This window comes from Colletotrichum orchidophilum, assembly GCF_001831195.1.
Source record: "Colletotrichum orchidophilum strain IMI 309357 chromosome Unknown Scaffold_113.1, whole genome shotgun sequence".
Lineage (NCBI taxonomy): Eukaryota > Fungi > Ascomycota > Sordariomycetes > Glomerellales > Glomerellaceae > Colletotrichum > Colletotrichum orchidophilum.
Window position 1 is genome coordinate 1 of NW_019173069.1, and position 26,940 is coordinate 26,940.

The 26,940-nt window shown below is 54.7% G+C and overlaps 10 protein-coding genes across 10 annotated transcripts; 5 read left to right on the forward strand and 5 right to left on the reverse strand.

The window, feature by feature from the left end:
- Nucleotides 1-444: 444 nt before the first annotated feature.
- Nucleotides 445-801, forward strand: CORC01_10941 (uncharacterized protein; the record flags this gene model as incomplete). The annotated part of the gene is made up of 1 exon (XM_022622568.1): nt 445-801. The coding sequence occupies one exon, from the start codon at nt 445-447 to the stop codon at nt 799-801; it is 357 nt and encodes a 118-aa protein (XP_022470878.1).
- Nucleotides 802-2,708: 1,907 nt separating this feature from the next.
- Nucleotides 2,709-3,886, reverse strand: CORC01_10942 (uncharacterized protein; the record flags this gene model as incomplete). Its single annotated transcript, XM_022622569.1, has 4 exons — nt 2,709-3,011; nt 3,284-3,507; nt 3,665-3,766; nt 3,832-3,886. 4 exons carry the CDS (start codon nt 3,884-3,886, stop codon nt 2,709-2,711), a joined length of 684 nt encoding a protein of 227 aa, XP_022470879.1.
- Nucleotides 3,887-4,970: 1,084 nt separating this feature from the next.
- Nucleotides 4,971-7,121, forward strand: CORC01_10943 (uncharacterized protein; the record flags this gene model as incomplete). The annotated part of the gene is made up of 1 exon (XM_022622570.1): nt 4,971-7,121. One exon carries the CDS (start codon nt 4,971-4,973, stop codon nt 7,119-7,121), a length of 2,151 nt encoding a protein of 716 aa, XP_022470880.1.
- A 1,165-nt stretch (nt 7,122-8,286) lies between these two features.
- On the forward strand, nt 8,287-8,847 carry CORC01_10944 (uncharacterized protein; the record flags this gene model as incomplete). The annotated part of the gene is made up of 1 exon (XM_022622571.1): nt 8,287-8,847. The coding sequence occupies one exon, from the start codon at nt 8,287-8,289 to the stop codon at nt 8,845-8,847; it is 561 nt and encodes a 186-aa protein (XP_022470881.1).
- Nucleotides 8,848-9,683: 836 nt separating this feature from the next.
- CORC01_10945 (uncharacterized protein) lies at nt 9,684-11,491 on the reverse strand (the record flags this gene model as incomplete). Its single annotated transcript, XM_022622572.1, has 3 exons — nt 9,684-9,785; nt 9,842-10,741; nt 10,793-11,491. 3 exons carry the CDS (start codon nt 11,489-11,491, stop codon nt 9,684-9,686), a joined length of 1,701 nt encoding a protein of 566 aa, XP_022470882.1.
- A 4,503-nt stretch (nt 11,492-15,994) lies between these two features.
- Nucleotides 15,995-17,752, forward strand: CORC01_10946 (major facilitator superfamily transporter; the record flags this gene model as incomplete). The annotated part of the gene is made up of 2 exons (XM_022622573.1): nt 15,995-16,955; nt 17,022-17,752. 2 exons carry the CDS (start codon nt 15,995-15,997, stop codon nt 17,750-17,752), a joined length of 1,692 nt encoding a protein of 563 aa, XP_022470883.1.
- A 942-nt stretch (nt 17,753-18,694) lies between these two features.
- Nucleotides 18,695-19,597, forward strand: CORC01_10947 (uncharacterized protein; the record flags this gene model as incomplete). The annotated part of the gene is made up of 1 exon (XM_022622574.1): nt 18,695-19,597. The coding sequence occupies one exon, from the start codon at nt 18,695-18,697 to the stop codon at nt 19,595-19,597; it is 903 nt and encodes a 300-aa protein (XP_022470884.1).
- A 391-nt stretch (nt 19,598-19,988) lies between these two features.
- CORC01_10948 (uncharacterized protein) lies at nt 19,989-22,062 on the reverse strand (the record flags this gene model as incomplete). Its single annotated transcript, XM_022622575.1, has 3 exons — nt 19,989-21,604; nt 21,665-21,752; nt 21,856-22,062. 3 exons carry the CDS (start codon nt 22,060-22,062, stop codon nt 19,989-19,991), a joined length of 1,911 nt encoding a protein of 636 aa, XP_022470885.1.
- A 2,547-nt stretch (nt 22,063-24,609) lies between these two features.
- CORC01_10949 (uncharacterized protein) lies at nt 24,610-25,185 on the reverse strand (the record flags this gene model as incomplete). The annotated part of the gene is made up of 2 exons (XM_022622576.1): nt 24,610-25,028; nt 25,116-25,185. The coding sequence occupies 2 exons, from the start codon at nt 25,183-25,185 to the stop codon at nt 24,610-24,612; spliced, it is 489 nt and encodes a 162-aa protein (XP_022470886.1).
- A 566-nt stretch (nt 25,186-25,751) lies between these two features.
- Nucleotides 25,752-26,480, reverse strand: CORC01_10950 (acetyltransferase; the record flags this gene model as incomplete). The annotated part of the gene is made up of 1 exon (XM_022622577.1): nt 25,752-26,480. The coding sequence occupies one exon, from the start codon at nt 26,478-26,480 to the stop codon at nt 25,752-25,754; it is 729 nt and encodes a 242-aa protein (XP_022470887.1).
- Nucleotides 26,481-26,940: the final 460 nt, after the last annotated feature.

Below are 26,940 nucleotides of genomic sequence, written 5' to 3' on the forward strand. Positions count from 1 at the left end.
ATCTGTCTGGTGTATCCTAGAGGGCAACCGACTTCTGCTTCTGGTAGCCGGTCTCAAGGCCGCGCAACGTGCTCTGTCTCCCTCGTCACGAGAGGTGGCTAGGACCATTGCCCGGCCATCCCAGAGATTGGTGTTAATAGCTCCAGCTTATTATCACCTACTGCGCTTTTATCGACTTTCCTTTGAACGCCTCTCGAAATCCCACATTCTTTTGGCTCCAATCTATCGTGCCCATCTGACATTTTGACTCCATCCCGCGTGGCTCCTCTTTTGTCAGGCACCACCAAGGTCGAATTCGTCCCTTTGCTCTTCTGTCTTTATAACCTCGTGTCCAATCCGCCCATTCTTTTCGATTTCCGTTCTCAGAATCGCAACGCTCTCAACGCTTTCCAATAATCAAAACAAACAAAGTCACTTGTCGACTCATCTTACCTAGCTCTTCAAATGAACACCCCTGGATCCTTCGGAATCGTCGATTACTCCTTCCCAATGTGGTCCAAGAAGCACGTCGGCTCCTGGCTCGATGCCTTCAAGCCTCGCCGCTCCTCCAGCTCCTCCTCTTCTTCGTCGTCAGCCTCTTCGTCGTCCCGATCCTCTTCCTTCTCCCTGTCCTCGCGGGCGGGTGCCAACAGTCGGAGTGGCTCCTTGGCCTCTCTGTCATCAATGGGCACCGTGGAGGAGCAGGAGCACCTCATGGCCGACCAGCCGAAGCGGGCCGCCTACGTGCCTCGACACGCGGCCAAGTCGTTCATGAAGACGACTACCTCCAAGGAGATTCGCAAGCAAAGCGAGATCATTTGAGATACCCATCTTGGATACCCAATTTTTCAAACAAAACCAACATCAAAACTATATTCGATACCCGGAAAGTCACCACTCTTCGACTCAGTCCATCCACAAGCCGCCGCTCGTCAGACTATGACGACCAGAGGGTCCCACCGAGACGGTAGACTGTACCACCCCATTGCCATCTTCTTCCCTTGAGTCAAAACCACATCATTTACTCAATATTCCTATATCGAAACTATCATCGACGCATTCTTATGCAGTCATTCATCACGGCGCTTGCTCGCTCTTGCCGCTTGGCAAGGACAGAAGTTCGGGCGCGGCGAAAGACTTTTTCCAAGAATAGGTCACAAAACGAGCCTGTATTCCTTTTGTAGAAGAAATCACCTACCAGAAAATACCGCCTTGGGGTCATCGTGTCGGAAAACCGGGGATAAGGAGGTTGAGAATCTGGCAGCGCTGCATCGCGCAATTAATAGCAAAGATTAGGCTCGTCAGCCCGATCCAATCAGATGAATATCAATATCTTCCTAACAATCTCTTTGAATGCGACTAGCGTCTGTCCTTACAATAAGCAGCTCAGAGCTAGATTTGGGAGCAGCGCGTAATTGCGTCTCTGACCGGCCGAAAGACGAGGGTCCAACTGGAAACACGACTTTGTTGGCAGTTGGGGGGCATATTACCGCCGCTGCCCACTTCATCATTCATTTGCGACGCCGATCTGTAATACTGTACGTGCGTATACAGTCTCCATATTGGAATTGTTCTAATACTTCTATTGCGGGCCTTCCTCGGCAGGATCGAATCTGTATTGCCCAAAGACTAGAGAGTGCCCTGAGCTGCTGAGCATATCGCCTGATGCCAAGTTGGGGCCCTTGTGTGCGTTTACGTCCGTATGGACTCCACGGGCCACGCGCTGGACAGACGGGGACCCATGAGATACGGACGGACGGCAAGCAATGGATATGGGGTTGACTAGGGCAAAACCCACCGAGACCGACAGGTTTTCTACATGAGATAGAAAAAGAGTCAAAAAAAGCAAGGCTGCCATGGGAGAGAACGAACCACGATGTCTCAGCTCTTCATGCGAACTGAGAACCTCGAGGGGCAATGTAACGCGGGCGGGCGGCAGGGGTTAAGTAGAGGACAGGGGAGGGTTTTGCAGCAAAAGGGCAGAAGCTGCCGGCCCAAGGTGACATTCGTCAGGTCGGAAATAGAATGGCTAGCCTTCTAAGGCTGTCTTGTCTTGGCCTTGGCCTGGCAGAGTTTGGGTGTATTACTCGGTTCCTGAATCTCAAGTCTCAACGTCCTTGTCGGCAAGGTCAATTGAGTCAATGCCTTTTCCAAGAATTGAAGCCTGAAGTGAAGAAGCGATTGCAGTCGTCAGGGGTTAACATTTTGCGGGAACCGCGCCAGATGGGCGATGTGGACCGAGAGGAGAAACAACAGAGATCGAGATCAGCCATGGGTTGTTCAGTGGCTTTAAAGGAGCCAGAAGAAAAGAGCAAACGTTTTCTTTGTCTGAGATTGGATTGCTGGTTGGTTGCTGAGAGTGAACATGGCCAGCGGGTTCGCCTGATTCATCTCAGAACAGCCAGGTTTTCCAACGAGAAATTCATGACCAACTGGTAATAGCAGCCTTCGCGGTCTCCGCGGCCCCCAAAACGAGTTGTTAATAGCTCATAGCACAAATATGAGATCCTGCAGGGGCCAGGAAGGTTGATGATGTCTCTGTGTCTCTCTGTATGTATGTGTGGGTGTTTGTGAGGGTGCTTACCAGCATGTCAAGGACTCCCCTGGGCCCCTTGCCAGTCCCACTCCAGCTCGGTTTGGGCGTCAGCTGGCGGGCAACTGTGGGCGTACCTTGCCTTATGAGCGGCCGCTAAAAACCAAGTCCAACTTGTTCGCAACGCATCTGAACCTTAACCACCACAAGCAGCTGCTGGGCACTGGGCGGCGTCGAACACGAACCCCTTTGCTTCTTCTTCACGGCCTTGGCCGACGAGCCAGCCGACCAACGACGGCATATCATGTATGATGGACGCCACCGGTCGATATTCTGCTCGGCCGTTTACGGCAGCCGGGGAGGGATGTAGGAGGGGAAGCAGCAGTCTTCCGGCCCTCCTCGTCAGCTTGGTCACGCCCTCTTGCCTCTTGGCTTGTCTGACTAACGAACGGGGGATGGAAGACTCTGCAGATTCGAGGACGTCCACATCCACCTCAGCCTGTGGTAGGTGAAGATTCTGCTGTTCTCGATACATGATGCTTCTGAAACATGCCCCTCTCAATACTCGTCCATTCCCACATCGCATCAGCGGGAATACGCAGGAGAGCGTGTCCGGAGCCCATGTCTCTTTCTTCCGAGTCGTATCCCGGCATTGTCGATTCGCGTCCCACCCCTCGTTCGGTACTAGAGGCTCTGCATCTCTCAACCTGCGCCCGGTGGATGCGGGTAATGCCGAATGATTGACACTGGCAAGCCTGGGGGTTGCCTTACCCCGTCAGTTTCCTGCCTGTGTTGTTCGGATCCAGGGTCCTTTGAGGGACCGATTCCCTGCAGTTTGGTCTGGAGAGCTGCATTGCCTGCACCGGCTTGGAAGATACGGCGGGAATAGCCACCCATTGAACGCAGCGAGCTGCTGCTGCTGCCTCGACTGCGTTTTAGCAAGTGCTGACCGCTCGGTGAGAGTGAGGTGAGACTCGGCACTTGAGGAACCCCATCTGGAAGAGCGTCGTCTGTCAGCAGTCACTTGTGACCGCTGACTATTCGTCCTCGAGATCGCGGCATAGTCAATCAACATCAACCCCAGCTGCCCAGGCGACCAGGGCACTGCCAGGTTCAATGGCTTCCCTGGGAGCAAGCTGTCACCGTTTCGACGTTTTCCGCTGGCCATATGTCGTGCTCTCTGGGCACTAGCCGTTTTCTTTGTCAGGACTTTGAACATCTTGCGGTTCTGCTGCTTTCCAGCTCTCGCAAGCCCTCGGTTGTGGCTGGCATGTCGGTGTCAGAGTGACGGGCCGGATTGGATCCAACTGGTTGCTTACCTCTGCACGTCGCCGCCCGTGTCGTCGTACGGCGAGGACTTCCATCAAGTTGCATCTCGCTCGCGACTGCAGCTGACCGATGGTTTGTTGCTTAGTGTGACGACCGGCTCCAATAGTAAGATGGAGCGAATCCTGCCGAATCCCGTCCTCTGCGCCGGCCACGATGTTCCATATTGTCTCGACAGCTTCGCCGTCAATCACTTCATAAGGCTGACTGCACGATACTTGGGGGACTGCGGAGAGAAACTCGGGAGACAAGAGGGCGACGAGGTGTTCCAAACACAACAGCAACGCATTACGGATATGGATTCATCTGTCCGCAACAGTCACATACCTATCCCACGCTGGAAGGGCCGGCAATGAACAGATGCAATACCACCCTCCCTTCGGGGCCGCCCACCACCCCAAGATCCCTCCGGAGAAGTCTCCCGCCCCCCCTCGAGAAAAACAAAAAGGTCCTTTTGAAAGCCACGTAGGCCAGTAATAGCAACCGGCGGACACAGCCAATTGCTGAATACCAAAATAACGGGAGCCGGGCAGCGATCAAACCCCCCGGCCAGACTGACCAGACACGACTCTGCAGCCTCCGCTCTCACGCAGTTTGCCTGCACGACCAGACAGGGGCCAGGTTGGCTTTTTGCACCGCCGCAACATGCATACCCAGCACCGCAATGCACCACACACATACACGACCACTTCCACTACCACCCTCCACCTGTCATTGTCCATGGGTAAGTAGATCTGCCCATCCAGGCTGATAGTCTCCCTGACTAACACCCCCAACTTGACTTGATAGGCACTGTACAGAGAATTGGTACGGCCACAATCATCAGCTGGTCCAATATGGCCCCGACTCGCTTGCTTTTGTTTGTCCTACATGCAGATCCAGAACAACATACATACAGCATCCCCTCGTCCTCTGCCCATGGCTCCAGATGGCATCCATTATTCCTTTCCCCTTTGTCCTTGGGCTCAAACCCCCCGGTCATGGATCTCCTTCTCAGTCACGTCACTCGTTAAGGACCCCAAGATATTCTTCCCCTTCGTATTCTCATATATGTCATGTACTAGACTTGGTGAACCCATACTGTCCTTGAACTGCTGCATGATACACTTTGTACGCCCAAGTCTTCGACAGGATGTCTCGGTCAAGCTTCAGCATACGGAGACTCATCTCACCTCGCCGCTCTCAAACGATCAATGAGCGCCGTCATTCCGGAGACTCCATCGGAAGCGAGGATCTTTCACTGTTCAAATACCGACGCAAGCAACAAAAATCCAAATCTTGGGCCCCGACCAGGCGTCCATCCAACCCTAAATCCAGAAGACCCTCGAGGGAGGAGACCCTCGCACGAAGGACACAAAGCATCAAGAGGATACCGGCAGAGAGCCCATCTTGCCCTCAGGGATCACCAAATTCATCGTCGAGTTCTTTGTGCAGTTGCGAGTGTCATACAGACACCGCCTCGACCAATACCAGCTATGGCACTCTTTGTTCCCCTCGACTCCAAGAGAGGCCCTCTCGATCCACGGCCCCGAAACGTCTCGCGGACCGCCGACACCTCTGCATCTCTCCTCTGTCACCGCCTCCTAGCAGCACGCTTAGACCAAAGTCGACAGAAGCTTACAATAAGGCCCATGAGGCTGGCGACATAGATCTATCAGAACATCCCGCACTCAGAGAGACCATGACCCCTCCCCCTACTCCGGAAGACAATGGCTTGGACCGCTGGTCCCTCAATGTTCAGCAACTCATCCGAGAAACCGATGAAGCCTTCAAAGCCGTAGGAACAGCAATCGAAGAGGCGAAGGTGGCGGTGTCAACTTTTCCACCACATACCGAGGCTCAGGCTCATCACGCGCCTACATCGCTGGCCTCTCTTAAGTTGGCGAAGCCTGACTCACCGAGCCTTCCACTATTGAGACTGCAGTCTAGCAACAGTACCCCAGCGCTGCCTCCTCCACCATCGAGTGCCTCGGTGTCATCTGCATCAAAGCCCAGAAGGAGAACATCCAAGAAGTCCAAACGGGTCAAGATGAGACCTAGGAAGTCTTCCCGGTGGCAGTTGGGAGAGGACGTAGCCGACATCCTTACCGGACAATTCTTCCGCAAAGTGGAAGTTGACGAGCTTCTCACGCCAGATCGCCTACATGCGTTGCGGGTGGAGAGGGAGTCTCAATCACAACCGCGACGATCGACTGATACTCTGAGGACCATCAGCACCGATGGAAGCGAGACGCCTGTTGAACCTTTTCACCTCCAAGACCTCCTTTCTCGGATAGGAGCAGCTGGGGCCAAGACCACTATCACCCCTTCAGAGGCAATGACTCCACCCGAGCTCCTCGACTCAAGCGTACGACGAGACTTGCCGTTCAAAGAAAAGTCGCCGCGTAGGAAGACGCCTGTGACCAAGGATGAATACGAGGCGGACGATCCTACAATGGTAGCCCCTCCTCCCCCTCCTGCGAAGAACCCGGCGAGGTTTCTTCCCAGGCCGCAGGCGCCGCTGTTAGCGACGATTCCCGAGGTCGTAGTTACGACGCCCGACGTTGGAGGTCATTCGGCAGAGAACAGCAACAGCACTGCTGCGCGAACTTTTGCACCCGTGGATGAAGACGACTTTGTCTTTTTATCATCGACACCTTTCACGTTCAACCATCCTGCTTTCCGACACGGACGTATACGGCTTCCCAAGTCAGAAGTGGTCAAGGGACTAACAATCGATCCTGACGATACGCTAGACTGGACCGCCTTCCAGATGGCCATCCTCGGCGGCGCGGGTGACCTCTTCTCAGACCCTGCAGACTTTTCACAGAGATCGGAGACTGAAGAGACTGCCAACCTGGCCGCGTGGTTCGACGGCTTCGGCTTCGATAGCCACGGCCGCCTGCTCACCAGCGACGAGCCGGCGAGCCGTCTGCAACGGTCTCGCGCGTCTACGACGGAGTTGTCGCCCAAGTCGTTCGGTAGAGCGGCGCGGGATAGCGAACTACCCATCCCCGTGAGGGCCGAACACCCTACTGGGTTCTGGAACGAAGGCAATATCAACGCGTCCAAGTTCCTGACGCATGGATGCAACATTAGGCGGTGGACGATGGAGGGGCATCCCAAGCGGCACAACCGCGAGAGCGTCGAGAGCCTGCCGCCCAGTCCCATGATGGACCTGGTCATGATGAGGGGCTCCGATGGAGAGCCTGAGGTGGTGCCCATGGGGTATAATCTGGGACATGATCTCGGGGATTTCCTGCGATGGGAGGCCGAGAATGTCTATGCTACGGGCGCCTACTGAGCGGAACTGGCATGAGTTTAGGATTAGAATAAGAATTGAATACTTGGTAGTATAATACGACAATCAACTCCGATGGCATGTGAATTCAGTCGCTCTCCCTCTCTCTCCCTCTCTCTTTCTCTCTGTGTGTGTGTCCCATGAAACTTGACATATCGCTTTGTCTAGGAAACCCACCAACTGAACGTCTGTCAAACAGGCACCAAAGAGCCAACGTCGCAATGAGATGGATCTTTCAGAATCCCCTAGGGCTGACCTGCATGCATACAGTGCCGTCGTCCGCCAAACTCACACGGCCCCTTCCCAACGCCGGCCCCCGATTACCTTCGGTAGAGAGGCCTGAGCTGGACGGCGGTGGGCCCCGCCCTCCAGCCCGCCGCAGCGAGCCACGGCCCCCATGAGGCACCCACGCATTACCCTTACCACCACCACGGATCGCCCCGGCAAGACCCGCCTGCACCATCCATGTATGTTTTTTTTTTTTGTTCTTACTACGCGCGCGCCGTCGTCGTCTGTTCCGGGGTCGCGCTGAACTCTGACGAAAAGGGAACCAAACGCGCAAAGCACTTAGAACAGGAACGACTCAACTTGCATATCAGCTCAATAACGACCCACGATATTATTTTAAGGCAGAAATCCCCTCCCCCACGACCTGTCGCCTAGCTTAGGTACCTTGCATAGGTAGCATTCGACCCGTTGAAGAAATCCGCCTCGTGCTGCACTGTTCAGGCCGTCGTCGTCTTCAGCTGCCCGTGCCGCGAACTCACTCATCACTCATCACACTCCACTCGAGTTTGAGCTTGCTGCTGTTGGCATCACCTCCCTTCCTCCCGAATACAACGCTCCCGAGCTCTCAGCTCTGGGCTCATCAATCCACTACGCCCTCAAACCAGAGAAAGGATCGAGGCAGATCCCTCCTCGCGCCAGGCTCCAGGCCCCAGCTCCATCCCCCGGCCTCACATCAACTCGTCACACCTCACGCAACGTGAATCACTCTCGCCCCCATAATCCCGCGCTCAATTCAAACAGGTGCCTGTCAATCAGTCCTTCAGTCGCCCCTTTGCCCCCCGCCTCAGCACATCACCGGTCAACATCACCGCCACCAAGGGGAAAAGGCCGCGCAAAATAGAAGCAGAAAAAAGACCACCTAAATCTCACAAACACGATCATGCTCCGCCGCCCCGCGACAACCCTAGCCATAACGGCAGAGGACATTGCATCCTACGAAGACCGCCGCGCCCGCGAGGCCATAGTCCGAGAACGGCAGGTTCTCGTCCAGGCCCAGCAGGCTCAGCAGCAGGCCCAACAACAAGCCGCCTTGGCCACGCAGCAGCAGCGGATTCTTCAGCAACAGCAACAGCAACAGCAGCATCCATTCTCATCGCCTGTACCGCAGCAATCACCGCAGCACCAGCAGCAGAGGTATACGCAGGCACAGATCCATCAGATGCAGCGCCTTCAACAGCAGCAGCAGCAGCAACGGCAACTGCAACTGCAGGGCCTAGACGACGAAAGCATGGTCACGGCGGACTTGGATGTGGACGACGAGAGCTTGGAGTACGACGAGGTCCAGCAGCGGGAGCTGCTCAGGAGGCAGCAGGAGATGATGAGGGCGCAGAGGGGCCAGGGCGGCCGCGGCGCGGTACAGACTACGCCCACGCCGGGGGATGGGGGCCGTGGGGGACGGACGAGGGAAGAGAGGATTGGTGTTGGGCGTCGTGGGAGGTAGGTAGGAGTTCATCGAGACTTTGTGGCATACGGGGTCATGTTGTTGGATGAGGGTAAGGGAGGCCCATGGTTGGCGCTATGGCATGGTATTTCCAAGGACACAATTGCTATGTGGTTCATTGTGTTGGTTGACGCGTCGTCCACTTTGGACCAGAGTGAGGTAACGCCTAGGATGTCACGGTTGGGGTACGTACGTCTTGGGCAGAACAAGTCATCTGTAATTTTCTGAGAAATCTCATTCTTCTGCATGGCATCAAAACGGTCCCCGCATCAAGCTCATGCAAATCATCAAGCCGTGCTCAGTAATCCAAGCCCAACGCTTTCCATCCTAGCCAGACAGCCTAAACCGAGTCGCTTAAAGAGAAAATTTCACAGAAACAGTTCCCACGCTCCCCGCTGCAGCCGGCAATGATATGAACGCAATGAGATGTAAGACGAGCGCTTGATGACTTTACAGAAATAAGAATAGGGAAACCTCATGGCCAAGAAAGACGCAAAAAAAAACAAAAAACAACCCTTTCTCTGTCTTTAACATAAAAAACCCCCAACACCGCGCGAGAGGCGGAGCCTCCAGAGGGCGCCTCTCAGATGATGTATAACCCACCAAATGCACTTGGTCGTCAAAGTCGTATGTAGAAACCGTGAAAAAACCTGTATGATTGAAATCAAGGAATGTCAAATTCGCTGGCGCTGACGCTAGGGAAAATATAAAAATATGTGAGTCGCATAAAGGAGAAGGAGGAAATTTGCTTAATCGCTGATCTCCCCTCCCTGGAAGAAGAAATTGACCAATCCCATGTCGTATGTATATACGTATGCGTGTGTGTGTCTCCGTGATCAGAAGGGCATGCTCAGCAAGTTGTCAGCACCAGAAGACGAGTGGACACCGGACCTGCGATCTCGCTCGATCTCTCGGGATGGAGATGATATGTCGTGCATCTGTCACGTTTATATTAGCAACTTGCAGCCCTGTCGAGACAAGTTCTATTACTCACGTTGTAGAAAATGTTGGCTTGCCTGATCCCCGCGACCTCGGCCAAATACTTGAGGCGGCCTCTTAGGAAACGCCTCTGTCTGGGAGTCGCAAAGTCGCTGCTGCAAGCCGTGACCATGGGCCACAAAACCATCAGGCCAGCGGCACCCTTCAAAGGGTCATCTGGCCTGGTGTTGCCGCACGGGAACTGAGACACGACCACGCCATAGCCGTTCCACCTGCAAAAGAAAGGGGTCGAAGCAATGGTGTCTTCGATACGCAAGATGGCCGAGCGTTTGAGTTCCTCGTACTCCTCGCCCATTCGGTAGTCGTCGGGAGACACGAGCCAGGCCATGCACCGCAGAATGGTGGTGGTTAGCATCAGATGGCAGCACCAGGTGGCCACGTGAAGGATCGCGAGAGGCAAGTTGAAGAATCCGTACACGGGCCCAGCAAAAGTCTGGGCCGTGTCGAGCTCATTGTCGGATCGCTCCATCACCCACTCCACCGTGTCGACCTTCCACTGCGGGCTGGGATCGTTGTTGAGCTTGCGAAATTTGGCCTCCAGTGCTTGAGCACGCTTGAGGGCATCGAGCACCTTCTGAATCGTCTCCGGCTTCCGGTCCCCCGCTCCGAGAATTCGATCAACGTCTTGTCTAATTTGACTGCTCTGGATATCCATGCTCGCGATAGCGTGCTGCATCCGGCCACGGCATTCGTGGTGCAGAAGCCACGTGAATTCAGATACTTCGGGGGAGTTGGGAAGACAGTGAATAGAGAGGCACTGATTTCGGGTAATTGCAAACATCTCTTCGCCTTCGGGTGTTTCGAGACCCTTTTGACCCCTGAGTTTGACAATGATTGCCGCACCCTTCATATGGTTAGTATACTCGGCGATAGAGTCCCGAGAAGACGTCAAAATCTGTCATTCATTAGCCTTAGAAGCCTCGAAAATTCTGCTCAATAGACCAACCTCGTAGAATGCCAGCATCAGCACAGCTCCCAAAGTTTGATCATTCAGCACCTCTGTAGGGTCCATGATGGCTTTGGTGACAGCCCGGACCGCCCGCAGATAGTGACCTTGTGCATGAAACAAAGCAGAACTGGCATTCACCGTACGGAGACTGGCCAGCGAGGCCAGAGAGACTGCCTTGTAAGCTTGAGAGAGGCATTTTGATACATTCGTTCCGCCCAAGAAGCGTGGGAGGAAACGGTAATATCCTCGGGCCGTGGGTGTGAACGGGACAATGGTGAATTCCGAGAGAAAGTAGCAAGAGGCTTGCTCATCCAGTGAGTTAAACACAGATGCCGGAATGTCTCCGTCTTCTTCGGTCGTGTTATCATCATCGTTGTGGTATGGAAAAGCCGATGGATTCGAGTAATCGAACGTCTTGTATTTGGGACCAGCAACCGTCTTTAAGCACTGCTTGTTGCAGACTGGCGCAATTTCCTTGCCTTCCTCGTCGGAACTCTCTTCGCCTCTCGACTTTTTAAATCTCTTGATGGTCGCTTGTGTTTCGTCGCGGATATTGGCCTCGAACGGATCTCGGTAACCAGGACATTGCCGTCGCGATTTTTTGCATCTCATGCAGAATGGCTTCCCCTCATCGCACTTGATTCTCCGGGCTCTGCACAGCTTGCAGCCGCCCGAAGGCTTTCCTGTGTTCACCATGGTCGTACTGGGCAGTATTGGCACTGCAAAGCAGATTTGTCAAGCAAGACGGAGGGGATGGATCCGAAGACCCAGAAGATGTAGGAGGCGGCCGAAGGTTAAAGCTCTTTTTCACAAGTTCTCAGAACAAAAACATCAGGCTCCGAGGCCAACTTTCGAGCCATGACAAAAGACAAATGAGGGCGTACGCGGGATGGAGGGGCAGAAATCCCTATGTCATAGCGATGAACCACATTTTCACCGTTAGATACAGACCTCTAAGGCTGAGTCAACAAGCCATATGCTTGCTCAGAAAAAGATCAACGGAACGGCTGGATCACCGATGGGACGCTCTACGAAACTCTGTGGCAGCAACTCGACGCGTTAGCAAGTAACAAGAGTTCAAAGTGATCGAACGGGACCGCGCCGTTGGTGGAGGGCGATCTCGGTGGTCTTAGCATTGGACAGCTTGTAGCCTATGCTGCCTGGTCTTTCTCAAGGTTTGTTTCATGCGCCACTAAGCCCTGACAATTCGTCGATGGTGGTTATCAAGGGTGGCCCCGTCCGCTCGTGCGCACAATGTTTGAGACGGCAAACGAAATGTACCGTAAGAGGGGAATAACGGCCGGGGTCCTTGTGTCGATCATGGAGGGAACAACCCGGCTCTGTGGCAAGCCGGTCGATGGATGGCATTTCAGACAGGTGTCAGGGACTGCGCGTGCATATGTGTGTTCCATCGTGTTGGTGGCCTTGTAGGGCCTCTCTTCGACTGCCGTGAGAAACTTTTGCATGATGGGCCACTAGAAACCCGTTGGGAGTACTGTCAACCTAAACAATCAAACACATATGGTTCATACCAAGAGGTCGGCAAAGTCTGATCGCAATAACGCGCCGCCGTTGGTACTGAGGTAGCCAGCCACCACTGACAATGATGTAAGGGGTCTTGAACTAACATGATGTACTCGGCTCCAATTCCGGCTCCAGACCGGAGGCAAGTTGAAAAAACAGGCAGATAAGCCGTCAGAATTGAACATAGCGGATCGGTTGGTTCCGCGGGGCTGAGCACGTCCACCTATAGGCGTATAGGTGGTGTTGTACGCCGCGGGTCGCTCGCGGGCTAATTAGCATTTCGACACCAAGGAGCAGGTCGCTTCGGCCAACAGAGTTGCTACTGGTGCTACCGTGTCGGACGGCAGCCGCAAATCAGCTGAATCGCCAATTCCAAGAATCTGGTCGTCGGGTGGCTGTCCACCCACACGCAACACTTGACGGCATGGTGGAAATTTGCTCATTCGTCTTCGTGGCTGATGGGATCGTTTCATCCTGTCATGGCTCCCCGATGAGGAAATCTGGTCGTGGGCGTCGGCTTTTACGGCGTAGACTCGAATCTCTCAATTAAAATCCGGCGATGGAAAACAGGTTCGAACCGGATCAGTAGAGTCCATGGAGCACCACGGAAAGCCGCTCGGCGTCTTGCGCGGTGATCATTGTAGAGTCTGGGCAGTGCCGTAGCAGAACGTCGACGCGTTCACTTTATCCACTCTAGTACGACAACTTGGTCTGGTGATTTCGATTACAACGATGTCCAGAACAGCCTGATTCTCAGTCTCTCAGGGGCCATGAGGGTTTTGGCTTTGGGGTGCTTGATAAATGTCTTGGGCAAGTAGGAGTTCCCAATAGAGTTCCGTCTGGGTAAATATTCTACTTACATGTTTGCTTACATACGCCACACTAGTGGAAGCGAGGACGATCCATTTGTCGCTCCCTCCTCTTTAGTGGGCCACCCAGATGATCTACCCAGTTCTCCACTCTCAACGTCGTGAGCGGCGAGCTTATTTCTGACTTCAACGAACTGTCACCTTTCGTCCATCTCAATGACCACGGGCTTAGCGGTATATCGGGATGGAGTCACAGATTGGCATTTTCCATAGCATGCTTTGAACCAGATCCAGGGCTGCCAAATTGTCCACGCCGTTTGACATCTACCGGTATACTCTCTCAGTTTCTCACTTGAGGGTTCCAGCGCGACTTCGGCGGATCTTCAGTGCGCTGCTTCCTTTGTCGATGAAGTAGGTTCGCTTGGCAATGGAGATTTTGGTAAATAGGTGTCCTACTTGAGCGGCCGCCTACCGAAACACTGAGTGGAAATAAGCGCGATTTCCATGCAAATTCGAACCCCTCTGGCTGCATTACCGCACAAGCCTCGACAGCATCTCAGGGTGTGTCACTGAGGCCCGCCCATCCAGACGGCTCCGACCTGCCAAAGTCAGCGCACTGACAGTACCACGACACCATTCATAAATCCTTTCCGAGTGCTCCGCGAGCGAACGGCGCGCCGACCGGGTCCGATGCCTCTGGGGTCCAAGTTCTTCTTTCAACTGTGTTGTCAATCTGTCAGGGTCATGGAGCTTGACATGGGTGTGCAAGGTTACCAGGACTGCCTGAGCCTAGGGATCCATGGCTACCTAATCCGGCTTTCCACACAACCGCGTCGTGTTGAACCAATATTTCGACACATGTTTCCAATCGAGAACCGCGTCGATGGAATGCGAAGAAAACCGAGCACCTCGGTTCAAATTGTACATTTTCATCGCCTAGCCTGAATTCTGTCGCAGAAAGCCCGCAGTAAGCTCTCAGAGCTTTTCCCTCTCGGAAGTTGAGCTATGGGAGCGTGGCCGGGTCTTTCTTGACTCAAACTTCGGGAGTTGCCTCTTTGACTCGACTTGCTAGAACGCCACCGGCATGCGCGGAGAATATCGCCCTCAGGTAACTCTCTTCCTGACAAGCTTGACAATTGGTTTTCCCTTCTATGTCTATCCAGTCGAATTGCCTTCCATTATGCCTTCCCCGTAGCTGAGATGATCCTACTAGGATCCCGCCACCGAGGCGGCTCAATAATAGACCTGGGGAAAGTTTGCTAGGCCGTCAACAAATCAAACCTGCGGCACCGAGGCTAATGAACCGTCATCTCTTCCAAACGAACAGAAGCCACGCTTATGGCTTCACAAAGCCAAGTTGTCATTTTCGTTTTTCCACCTGACTTCTTGCTCTAAGAACGTGCCACATCAGGTCCAAGGTTGTCAAAAACACCCAGCCAATTAGGAGACTCCGTTCGGAGTTTGGGCAAATTTTCACGGCGGGCGCTCACTATTCAAACCTTTCGGTTAAGCGGCTGTCGTAGCAGGGTGATCCCATTAGCCTTCCGGACAAGCGAGCCCTGGTATCGTCGATGATCACCAAAAGCGCCTCTTTAGTGCTGCTATCATTAAAGCTTGGAGAACTGCAGGTATCTGAGCTAGCGTTGAGGCAGCCACCCAGTCTCTTGCTCGGATACTGATGTATTTGTGAGACGAAAATGAATCACGTTCGATGACTATTTCAACTTTTCGATGCTCGGCCAATTTCTTCTCTCTATAAAGCCCGAGCCGTATCGGAGGCCCATCCGCAGATGCAAATGCCGATTGCTGATCTGGCAGACCAATCATCTCGCACAATTGTGCCGCCTCGGAGATTGCCCCCCACCAACAGGGTGTCTGTTCAACAGGGCGCAGAGATCAGGAGATAAATCTCGATTGGGTCCGTTCAGCACCGACCGCCCTACTCTTCGCTTCAGGCCAAGCAGGATGTGAGAGAACGACTGAGTGAGCCAGGCATACAATGAGACCGGCATCACAATCTCACGTGCTATCCAAGCTGCATCAAGGGGAGGAATGGCATCAGTTATAAATTCCAATTGGGCATTCCGCTAATCGTTTTGCAGATCTTGGCTCGTCCATTCAGGTTTCCAAATTTTAACATCAGAACTTCCCACAGCTCACAATTGGCAAGCCGCCTACCTTTAGCACTTGCTTGGTGCTTACCTGATTGGAGCTCAACTTGGTCAACTGGCGTATGGTGTTGGCCAGTGAGCCGAATCCTTCGGCCGGGTTAGGGCCCACAATATCCCGAACAGGATGCCGATCAGCCTCCCGTTTCCTTCGGCGCGATACTTCGTCCGAGGCACCCGCCGGACCTCGATGGCACGTATGGCCCGACGAGGTTCAAGAAAATGACACAATTTCCGATATCTAAGCCGGTGCATAGTCAGGCCGCAGTTAATATGTCGGACCACGCTCATGGTCTGGCGGACTTGATTCCACGGCGGCGGAGAAGACAACTTTCTCGGACTTTGCGTAGTGGGTGAATCAGCACTTCTCTCATGATAGCCCGGCTCGCACTCGGTCATCCATGATGCCATTCACGGCCCCTCTATCGACGTGGCTCGACGGTGGCCGAGCCGCACAGCGGCATAAGGCTTACCAACCAACCATGCGGGCTTGTTGGGTGAAGTGGCTCTCTGACCTAGCCTTGGCTTGGGTCATATAAGGCTTTGGAATTTGCCATTCACTCATTCACATCGTGACTTGAGGGATTCATCTCATCACCACACTCCAAAATAAGTAACTCCACGGCTGGCGAAACAAAAGTTGAAGTCGGTTACCAATCTTTTGACCTCCTCTCATCAACAAACTCACACCTTTACAAATGTCCACCATACGAACAGACACAGAAACACCAGCGGTGGTGCTCGAGAAGCAAACTACCCAAATCGACCAGAATGGCAAAGTCATCTTCAAACCCTCGCGGGAGTTCCTCCTCGCCTTCGGCGCCCTTTGCGCCGTTGCGCTAGCCGTCGCCTTTGACGCCACGACGCTCTCGGTCGCCCTCCCGACAATGAGCGTCGCCCTCGGCGGAACAGCCCTCGAGGCCTTCTGGTCCGGCACGAGCTTTCTTCTCGCGAGCACAGTCCTGCAACCCACCGTCGCCGGGCTCAGCGGCATCTTTGGGCGGAAGTACCTCGTGTACGTCTCGGCCCTGCTGTTCGCCGTGGGCTCGATAGTCGGGGCCGTCGCCAACAACTTCCACATTGTGATTGCGGGGCGGACCATTCAAGGCATAGGCGGCGGCGGTATACTCGCCCTCACCGAAGTCATCATCACCGACCTCGTCCCGCTTTCTGTGCGAGGCCAGTGGTTTTCGCTGCTGTCGGCAGTCTGGTCCGTCGGCACGGTCACGGGGCCCCTCATTGGCGCCGGCTTCGCACAGAACGTCTCCTGGCGGTGGATCTTCTGGATCAATCTCCCCATCATCGCCATCGGCGCGGTGATGATCTTCTTCTTCCTCAAGCAGGTCAAGGTCCCCGGCCACATTGGGGCCAAGCTCAAGAGGTTCGACTGGCTTGGTAGCTTCTTGTTCACGGCCGGCTCGACGAGTTTCCTGTTTGGAATCTCGACGGGTGGTGTCATGTACGAGTGGACCTCTTTCAGGTGTCTGCTGCCGTTGATCTTGGGCGTCTTCATCATCGTGGCCTTTGGGTTCTGGGAACTTCGATTTGCTCCGGAGCCCATGATCGACAAGGGCATCTTCAACAACTGGACCATGATCGCCAACTATATCATGACCGTCTTCCACGGCATGATCCTCTGGTCGATTCTCTACTTCCTTGGTCAGCCTTCCTCCCACTACCTTGATACCACCTTGTAGAAAGCCCGCAGCTGATTATTCTTCGCAGTCCTCTACTACCAAGCCGTCAAAGACTACTCCGTCGTAGTCTCGGCCGTCGCCGCCCTCCCAGAAAGCTTAACAGTCGCACCTTCCGCCATGGCCGTCGGTCTCATCGCCGGCATCACGGGCAGATACCGCTGGTCTCTCTGGGCCGGCTGGGCCATAACGACCTTTGGTGCCGGCCTCATGTGCCTCATGCGTCCCGACACCACCATCCCGCAGTGGATCTGGCTCAACATCCCTATCGGCATTGGCACGGGCATGATCTTCCCCGCCATGGCGCTCTCGATCCAGGCGGCCTGCGAGCCGGCCCTCAACGGCCAGGCCGCCGCCTTTTACTCCTTTTTGCGCACCTTTGGGCAGTCTGTCGGCGTCGCCGTCTCGGGCGTCATATTCCAAAACGCCTTCCGGACGAGGTTGCTCGATATTCCATCGCTGGCGCACGCCGCGGAGGAGTACTCGCGCGATGCGACCATTGTGGTCGAGGTCATCAAGCGGATGCCGGCGGGCGACGCCACGAGGGCAAAGCTAGTGGAGGCATACTGCGATGCGCTGCGGGCGATTTGGATCAGCTTGATTGCGTTTGCCGGGTTCTGCATGCTCATCAGCGTCACGGTGAAGAAGTACAGCTTGGACCAGGAGCATGTCACGCAGCAGGGGTTGGCCACGAGCGATGATACGAGTAAGGAGGACGAGGAAGGTCAAGCAGGGGATTTGGAAAGGGGGCAGAAGGTATAATCATGAGGTGGGTTGATACCGAGCAGAAAGAGATGCGAGATAGCAGGTGGGTGGTTTCTATCACTTACGGGTCCAACATTCGCTTCTCCTTTCACTAATAATTTTCCTCAAAGATCAGGCATTAGACTTGACCAAAGTTGGGTCGTGGGGTATTAAAGTTCCTGACATTTGTGTGTAACCTCCCTCGATAGCTCTGGAAAGGAGGGAATTATATCTTTCTCCTATTTCTACATAATGTGCAAGAATAGCATGAGGAGAAACATCTCACTTCATCCAGGGCCAAAATATCACGTTCCAAGTCTTTGACTGCCTTCTTCGACGCCATGGTCCCGAGCCTCTCGATCGTGAGAAGTGTCTCAAGATCGCACCAAGGGGTCGGCCGTGTCAACTTTGTGCCATACTTCCTTCCTCCTGCCAGTCTCCTCTCTCTCTCCCTCTCTCAGATTTCTATTCTTCTTTTGTTTTGGCCATTCACCAATATCCTGTTCACCTGGAAAGAGAAAGAAAAAAGAGTCAGTGTGATCCAAACAACAACTGGAGCAGGACTTACTTCAAGGGCAGAACAAACAACTGTGATTCGGTTCTGCCTTTTCCCTTGTCTTGAATCAACCAGACTCAACTAGATTCAAGGTGGGGATTTCCAGATGTATTTTCTTGAGAGGGAAGCAACTGACATCTTGTAGGCCTTGCCAGCCCTGCCCTGGTTTGCCCACGATAGCTTTACCTTGTCCACTTCAGCAAACGAAACACATCGACTACTTTGCGAAACAAAACCTCCAAAGGAAACGCCAAAAAAAAAACGAAACGAAACGACAGGAGAGAGGTCAGAATACAAACTTTTCACACAAGAAAGGGAGCGAGGGAAAAAGGTCCCTTCTTCATATATACGCCTATCCTCCTTGACGAAGAGTACTCCAGCGGTACTACCAGCAGCCCAAAAAAATGTGTCTACGTATTTATAAACACTACACAACCTGTGGCTGCCTCCTCGCCGACCCCTCCCTCCGCGAGTGCTCCCACGGCCCGACCTCGCCCCTCTGCGGCCACCAGCACCATGTCGGCATCGTCACCCGCCACGGTGAGAAGTGCGCCTACCACCGCCGCATTGCCCGTGACCGGGACCGGACCCGCGGGCTGCGGGACTCCAGACAAACCCGCAGCTCAATCGAAGATCCTGTTCCCGCCCCCCTTGACCACACGCGCGAAGAGGTCGCCGGGGAGCCCAAGTACTCGCACGAGATGACCGACTTCCAAATCTTCATCAAGGATCTCGAGCGTTTCCTGGACAGGATCAAGATCCCAGTGTCAGAGCCAAAGCTGAAGCCGTTTGGAACCGAGGAACAGGGCATGATGAAGAAGAAGGTGGGCGTGCTGCCTCCCCTCGACGGATGTTCGGACTGGACTGAAGACGACGAAAATGACAACGCCCTGGCTCGCCGCAAGAGACGCGAGCGCCTCCGGGATGACTTCCTCTCCATCGCCCGCGATCAGGAGTTCCCTTTCGACATGAGCGATAGGTTCCTGAAATCCGCGTGGGACGATGACAATGACAACGACAGCGACAGCGACATCATCTCCAAGGAAAGCAGCGAGGCGGACCAGGATGATGTGGGGTCTAGTGACGACGACAGCGCCGCCAATGAAGCCGTGGCTGGGGAGGAACGAGTCGATGTGGTGGGTGACGATGAAGACTTGGAGGACGACGATGAGGAGCAAGATGACATGAATGATGATGATGAGGAAGAAGAAGATGATGATATCTGGCGGCCGGAGGAAACCTGGCCACCTACCGGAGTAGAGTGGACTGCCAAGCTCAAGTTCATGACTGGAATCCGCCGCAACTAGGTTTGATGATGGCTGCTGGGGGTTATCTGATGTGAAGGACTATGAAGGGAGAGATTGAAATTGCTCGGAGATTAGGAGAGTGATGATGATGAAATGATGGAGTTGGGAAGGTAATGGAATTCGCGTCAGAGTAGTCTGCGCCTCTTGTATGTGTACTCAATTCAGCACCGTATTCAGTATCAAAAAGTATTACATAACTCAAAGCGATGTAATAGTTTCATGTCTCATTGCCCAGTGTGCACTCTTCCGACTTTCAGTCTGTAGAGAAGCAAGTTTGACGTATGTTGAAGCGGAAATGCCATCATGCCCCAGCTACATTATCTGTCCAAAATCCAAATCTCTCCAAATCGCTCGAAAACAGCCCGCTAAATTCGTACGTCTCATGATGGGATTAGTTCCGAATCGGCGGAGCTGGGTATTGTCGCCCCCCAACGCCAGATATGACCGGGCTCCCCCCGCGTTCTCTCCAACGCTTTCTATCTCTATCATCTCTCAAGTCCCGATCGCGAGGATCCCGAGGGTCCCATGGGGGCTCTGGCCGTCCTCGCATGCGGTCCACGTCTGCATGACTACTCGTTCGGCGTGTCGCTTCGGGGCGCACGACCGGTCGTTCTCTTCGCTTGCGAGCCTCGATATCCTCTTCTCTCTCCCAGTTCACGACGCGATCACGCTCACGCTCACGTTCTGGGTCTCTGTCACGGTCCCTCTCTCTTTCTCTTTCGCGTCTACGGTCGCGGTCTCGACCGCGATCTCTCTCTCTGGCCCTTTCCCTCTCCCGCTGCTCTCGTTCTTCCATATCTCTACGGTCTCGGGCTTTCAATCGACGTCGGCGCTCTGCTTCCGAGTCCGAAGCTTCGGAGTCTTCCGACGCAATATCAGGCCAACTGCGGTTGAGCCTGGAAGAAGGCAGGTGCTCTCGGCTGCGGCGAGATGGGGGATCGCTTCGGCGACCGGAGGTACTTCGATGTCTTTCTGGTGATCGACCAGTGGGAAGAATAGACGCCACTTTCTCGCTGATTTTCTCCCTGATGCCATCTACGACTGGTATACTGCGACGTCGTGCATCTTCTGGTCTTAGTTCCGCACGATGTACACGAGTTACTGGTGGCGGCTGGGGTACTGAGGGAGCACCCATACGTCGGAAACCAGGCGGCGGCGGTTCATTCGAATGATGTGTGTGAGGCCGACGTTTAGATCGCGGACTCGCCGGGTCGTCGGAATCAGACGTCGAGGACGAAGAATAGTGTCGAGGTTGGCTGTGCCGGCGGGGTTGCATGGGCGGCCGACTGGGATGTATATGCTCGGAGTTGGCGTGCAGGGGATCCTGGGGAGGGGATGGGTAGTCAGAGAAGCTACGCCGCCGACGGTCGCCGGGAGAATTTTGTCCTCTGAATCGATCTTGCTCCGGGGTCCTCTGAGGGATATTGAGGCGAGATGGGGGGTATCGATTCGCGGCGTGACCCCCAGGAACATGACTATAAGCAACTGGCCGGGTTGGCGGAACAAAGTAGTCTGCCTGGGAACCACGAGGCGGAGGCGAGGGTTTCGGTGATCCCTTGGGAGGATAGGGATTCCGGACGTGCACGTATGCTGCCTTCACTCTCGGCTCGTCTCTTTCTGCTGGGCGACTAGGAGCAGTCTTTGGTGATGCCGGCTCCTCCTCTGGCACTGCGGCCTTCCTCAATTTCTCAGCGCATTTTTTGTGCCATTTCTCGATTCCGGCGTCTGGTTCGCTGGGGAGAGCATCTGCAGGTAGATCGGGGGGGAAAGATTCGCCCGTCTCAGGATGCTTCAAGTTCCAACTCTTGACGGCCTGCTGAATGAACGGTACATGCTCTTCCGGGCTCAGCAGTATCTCAATCGACTCCCACCGAACGAAGCCACGAAGGGTCAAGGCCGGGACGGAAGGGGCGTCGAAATCGTTTTCGGAGGGCTGCATGGAGTGCTGGCACCCGGTAACCTGCCAAATGTAGGATATGGCGGGATACGGCATATCGACGAATAGGGCTACGATGATGAGCCGTCAGCATGGATTGCGTTGCGCGCGGGATGAGCATCTGGGCTTACAGTCATAGTCACCACCGACGGCCTTGTAGAAGGCGGCCAGCTTTTGAGGGGTCAAGGCTTGAACATGTCTATCGCCAACGTCGCGAATCTAGATATTGGCGGGGTTCGGTTAGTACTTGGCTATGGGTGGGTGGAAGCGGGGTGGAGGAAGCCAGGGTTTGAAGTGTCGGGGAAGGCTGGCGCGGACGTACAATGTGTAGGGCGATGGCGCGAAGGAGAGCATCGAATATCGGCGTTGGCGCCTTGTCTGGGCCGAACAGATAACCATAAAAGGTAGGAGGTTTTGGGCCGGGGTTCTGGGACTGTGCCGGATGAGCCTGCGGTTGTTGAGGTTGAGGAGGAGCATGAGGATGAGCAGAGGACTCTTCGGAGTCGGCCTCTGCGGTCGCGGTCGCCATTCGGGGCCGAAGTCTACATCAACGGTGCGTTTTTGTGGGCAGGAATGTCCCGGGACAAAAGTGTGGAGATGGGATGGGATGGAGAAATATAACGGTTGGTGGCGTGTGCTGCTGCTGACAAGCAAAGAGCGTTTTGCGCAGCGGGCGTACGCTTCGCAGGCACTGACTGGAACGGACGAGCTGGAGGGGTTTCAAAGGCGCGGCGTTCGAATATCAACGTCTTGGAGCGAAAGGCGTCGTTCAGTTGGGTTGGGTTGGTTTGTTGAATGGCTTGGTAAGGGTTCAGCTTGCTAGTGTTGGACTGCTAGCACGGGTGAGGTTGAGTTGAGGGTACAACGACTACTAATAACTCAAGGTACTTTGTGTGCGGGCCGCCGCCACAGCATCGTCATACGAGAGAGACGTGAGGCAGACGTAGGCTGAAGCCAAGCCGTGAGTCAAGGCTGGATGGATACGTGCGGGTGCAAGTCGAGGTGGGCGCGGGAGCAGAAGCAGGAGCAGGAGCAGGACTCGGGCAGTGTGCGCGCCAATGTAGCAAGAGGGTGCGCGTGAAGAAGCCGGTGGGTGGGAGGGAGGTATCCGGGTCGATGTCTAGTGGCTGTGAGGCGTAGATGGGAGGAGTGTGTGAGAAACAGAATCAAAGGTCGAGAGTTGAGAAGCGACGACGGCAGAGAGCTAGCTGATGATGTAACTAATGTACTCGGACTGCAGCTCGACGTGGACAGGGTACTTGGGCCTTGTTGTTGCTGGGGGTTGGAGGGGTCAAAGACGCATGATGGGATGGATGGGCATTTGGGGGTTCAAGGTCGCGGCGGCCCCGGCACTGGGGCTCTGATTGTTTTTGTGGTGAGGTGGACGGCCGTCAGGCAGAACTGCGCTGCGGAAGTCTGGGAGAGCAATTAATTACCTACCTAGGTACTCACTCACCTTTACCTTGGATAGCACCCGACAGCACCTCAGCTTCGATATATGCAGCACAGACAGGGAAAACGTTTGGCTCTTGGGCTGACACGTGCACCCTGGCGCAGCTTCCCTTGCGGGGACAAATTGGGTCGGACCGTCGGCTGCTTTGCGAGGCTACATGTGGTTTCTGCTTGGATATATTGTCTCTGTAAGTACCAAATAGAATCATTGTCAACCGCTAGGCCAGTACGTACCTCTTTAGGCTAGGTACTCTCGTTGCTGCCATTCTCACCATGTACATTTCTCCCCGAGTCCCCATGGCAGTCCCACCTCTTCCGACTTCACGACCGTTAGCTGGGAATATCACTGCCCCCCCTTCTGACTTGCAGACAGGTTCCAACTTGAATACCTTACCTCACACACTCTCTCACCACCACCACCACCACCACCAACCCCCTACGGCATCTCGATGAGCCCGTACTCGGCTTTTCAGACCTTGACCTATCGTCGTTTTGGGTTCGACTCCCGAGGTTACGCCTAATATCTCGGCCATTGCGTCCCGCCAGCTGATCAACATGATTTGGCATTCGGGTCCTCCACGAAATAAGGCAAAGTGATGCTGGGCAGCAAAAAAAGACCCAACTATCCAGATAACCAAGGAGGCCCGTCGAAAGCGATGGATGCCCAGTTCCCTCGGCCCCCAGGATGTAGCCTGAAAGTCTGCCCAGGTGAGCCGTCTGCTGGACACGACCAGCTGCGATGTGCCTTGTTGCGGAGGCTGGTGCCCGCTCAGCCGCCTACCGGCCCTAGCCACGCAACCCTCTCTCCTTGAGGCAACCCGTCCAAGCCGACAGGCTGTCACGTCTGGTCCTGTATGCGCACGTCAAGACAATCAGAGGCCAAATGGAACCAGCAGACGCTCAAGAGGAACTGCCCAACCACACGCCGTTGCGCAGGTCGAGTTCTGCTCATCTCATCTTTTTCCCCGGCCATCCACCACACGAGATCCAGGAAGCTACGGATACTTTTCCCAGAGTCACTAAACACAAGACGGCGTCACCATGTCCACCTAAGCCGTGGGCATTTACTTCCCCGGCAGGCTGGAACCCGGCGAGAGCATTTGCAAAACACCAGAGACCCGGTTCAACAATCCACCCGATCTTTTCGTTACTCCCGCCCCATCTTCCAGACTTCCAGAAACACTGCTAGCAACCGGGACATGATCCGCGGCGGCGCATCGCACATCCTTACGAATACATGGCACAATGTCCCTGCTTACCATGGCGACTCCGCGTACCCGTTTAAATCTAATCGTTGCGACACCAATGTTTGATGCAGGTGCAGCCAAGGTTTTGGGACATACTCATATGGCGGTGAGCGGAAGAGCAGCGGTTACGAACATGGCTTGCAGGGACCTGCTGTTGTACACTGCGTTGGCCATGTACCATTTCTACCACTCCCTGACACTGCAACAGCCAGAGAGATGACAATCCGTTGCTGCACTGGCCGCCGACCAACCGCCTGGCCGGGTCACCTTGAGCGCTATCTTTATCTTTACATGAATATGTCGCCGTTCAGTCGCCTCGATTCCCTGACTTTATAGAAACGATCGACATGACTTGAGAGAATCAAATCATCTCACGCTCATTGGAAAGCGGTATACCACAACGCGATTGCGGCGCCCGCAAGGGATATGACGCTCCTAATGGCGTTGAGTGCCTGCCACCTCTTTAACAGCTCCCTGGTCTCGGACAGACCCAGCGTCGTGATGCCCCGTGCACCGGCCATGAGTGCATTGTTCGTTGACAACATGAAGATGATGGTATAGGGCACGATGGCGAGACTAAGAAGCCCGGCTGCAACAAACGGCTTCCACGCAACACCCTGGCTGTAGCGATCGTAGGCCGAGTAGACCAACGACAGCGTAATGGCGAGCGCTACTTTTGGGCCGGTCGACGCGCCGTTCAAATATATGTGTTGCCACAGCTTCAGTGCATGACCTGGCTCTGCGCTGGTATGGATTATGGCGGGGATGCTAAACATGGATAACGATGCCGCTGCGCCTGGACTAAGAGTCAGCAATTGACGTCGACCCCGCCGACGGCAGAGAGAGAGAGAGACAGCAAGTGAAGGGGGAAGAGCTGGCTTACCCGCCCACCATGCACACCCGAGGATGCCAGTGGCAGTGGCGATTGTGTTGGCTATCCCGAGTTGCAACATGTTGGTTTTGGCGGCCTTTTTTGGGGTAGAACTTGGTGTGGTAAGTGGTGACGACAGCGACTTTGTCGCAATAGTAAAACTCAAGACCAGGTTGGTTGAAATGAGGCAGTGTATGATGTCGTCTGTTGAGTGTATCTCTATATTTCTAAGTTAGGATGAGATCTATCTGACTCCTTGGCATCATCTGTTCTCTTATATGTTCGAGAATGGTCTAGCAAATATCGGCGGTGCTAACTAATTCCCGATGAGATCGGGGGAATCACGGACGACACAATAGTCCGACCCTACCCCGAATCTGCGTGCCGGTGCCGTCCTCGTTGCGTCCTCCGCGCCGTACTACATAGGCCCTATCGCACCGCCCTCTTAGATTGTCCAAGAGCCAGAGAATTCGAGTGTGCGCCTGTTGCCGTGGTTGGCCAAATTCAATCAGGCAGGCCGACAAGGTTCCAACAAGGTTCCGATAACGCGATGGAGCCGACGCCGCAAGAGCCCGGGATGAACGGTCGGTCATTCGAACGACGTATGGTCAGTGTAATTTCTCCACCCTCGCCTCTTTCACTACAGCATCAAGCTATTGTCGTGTTGGTTCGACGCTGTGGCTCCTCGATGCCGTAGCCGACGAGTGTCGTCTTTTCCTGTGTATCCTCATCGCGTTCTGTCCAGACCTTGAATTTCTGAAAGCCCGTTTTGCTCAGGACCCTCTGGCTGGGCAAGTTGTCCAGCTCCGTCACGGCGGTGATGATCTCCGCCGTCGTCTCGGAATCGAGTGTCTCCTGGAACCTCTCGCCGATGACGCTCTTCTCGACGCGGAGCTCGCACCCGGAGCGGGGCAGAGACCACCAGGCCCCGAGGAAGCCCCGCAGGAACTCGGTGGCGTAGCCTTTCCCCCAGGCCTCCTCCCGCAGCAGGTACCCGATCTCGGGCCAGCCCAGCTCGCCGCCGGGGCCGTCGCCGCTGCGGTTGGGCCCCGGCACGCGCTTGCACCCGCCGAGACCGATGAACTCGCCCGTAGACCGCAGGCAGATGGTGAAGTTGTAGTTGTGGGCGTCGTTGGGCGGCAGGTTGTCGGCCAGCCAAGCCTGGGTCTCTTCGATGTTCGCGTCGATGCGGCCGGCGACTGTCCACTTCATCACCTCTGGCTGCGTCCGCATGGCGTGGAGTGAGAGGAGATCATCCTGGCTGACGGGCTTTAGGATGAGACGCTCGGTGAGGATGGGCGGTCGCGAGGCTAGGGGGGGAAGGGGCAGTGTTGGCAGGGTGGTATGCACCGTGACGAAGTCGAGTGGCTCGTCCATTTTCCGTCCTTTTATGGCTTCTTCGTGTGGTTTCCCTTACTCCTCCTGTGGTTGTTTTTCAATTCTTGTCCCGGGTTGTAAACCGCCAAAGTGTCTGTATGTTGTTCCTCTCATGCGGTTTTTTTTTCATCTGCGACATTATCACGAAGGATTTTTTTAAGGGGAGGGAGTTGAGTCATCCCGGACCAGAAACCTTGAACGGTTGATGACTCCTGAATCCTGATTGTGAGGGTCCCCAGCGCTATTACTATTCCAGCATCGTCGTTTGGATTGACCCTTCTTTGCAAATACGGCGAGGCCTAATGGGGGGAGGGGGCTCCGCAATTTGTTGACTCGCTCGGGGTACTCCCGAGCGCCGCGCCGACGATGTCTTTGTTCGTCCATTTCTTCGCCCGCTCTCACACCGTCAGAACACCAAGGAAACCCCAGCTGCGCGGTTCACGGCGTTTGATCCGGTCGA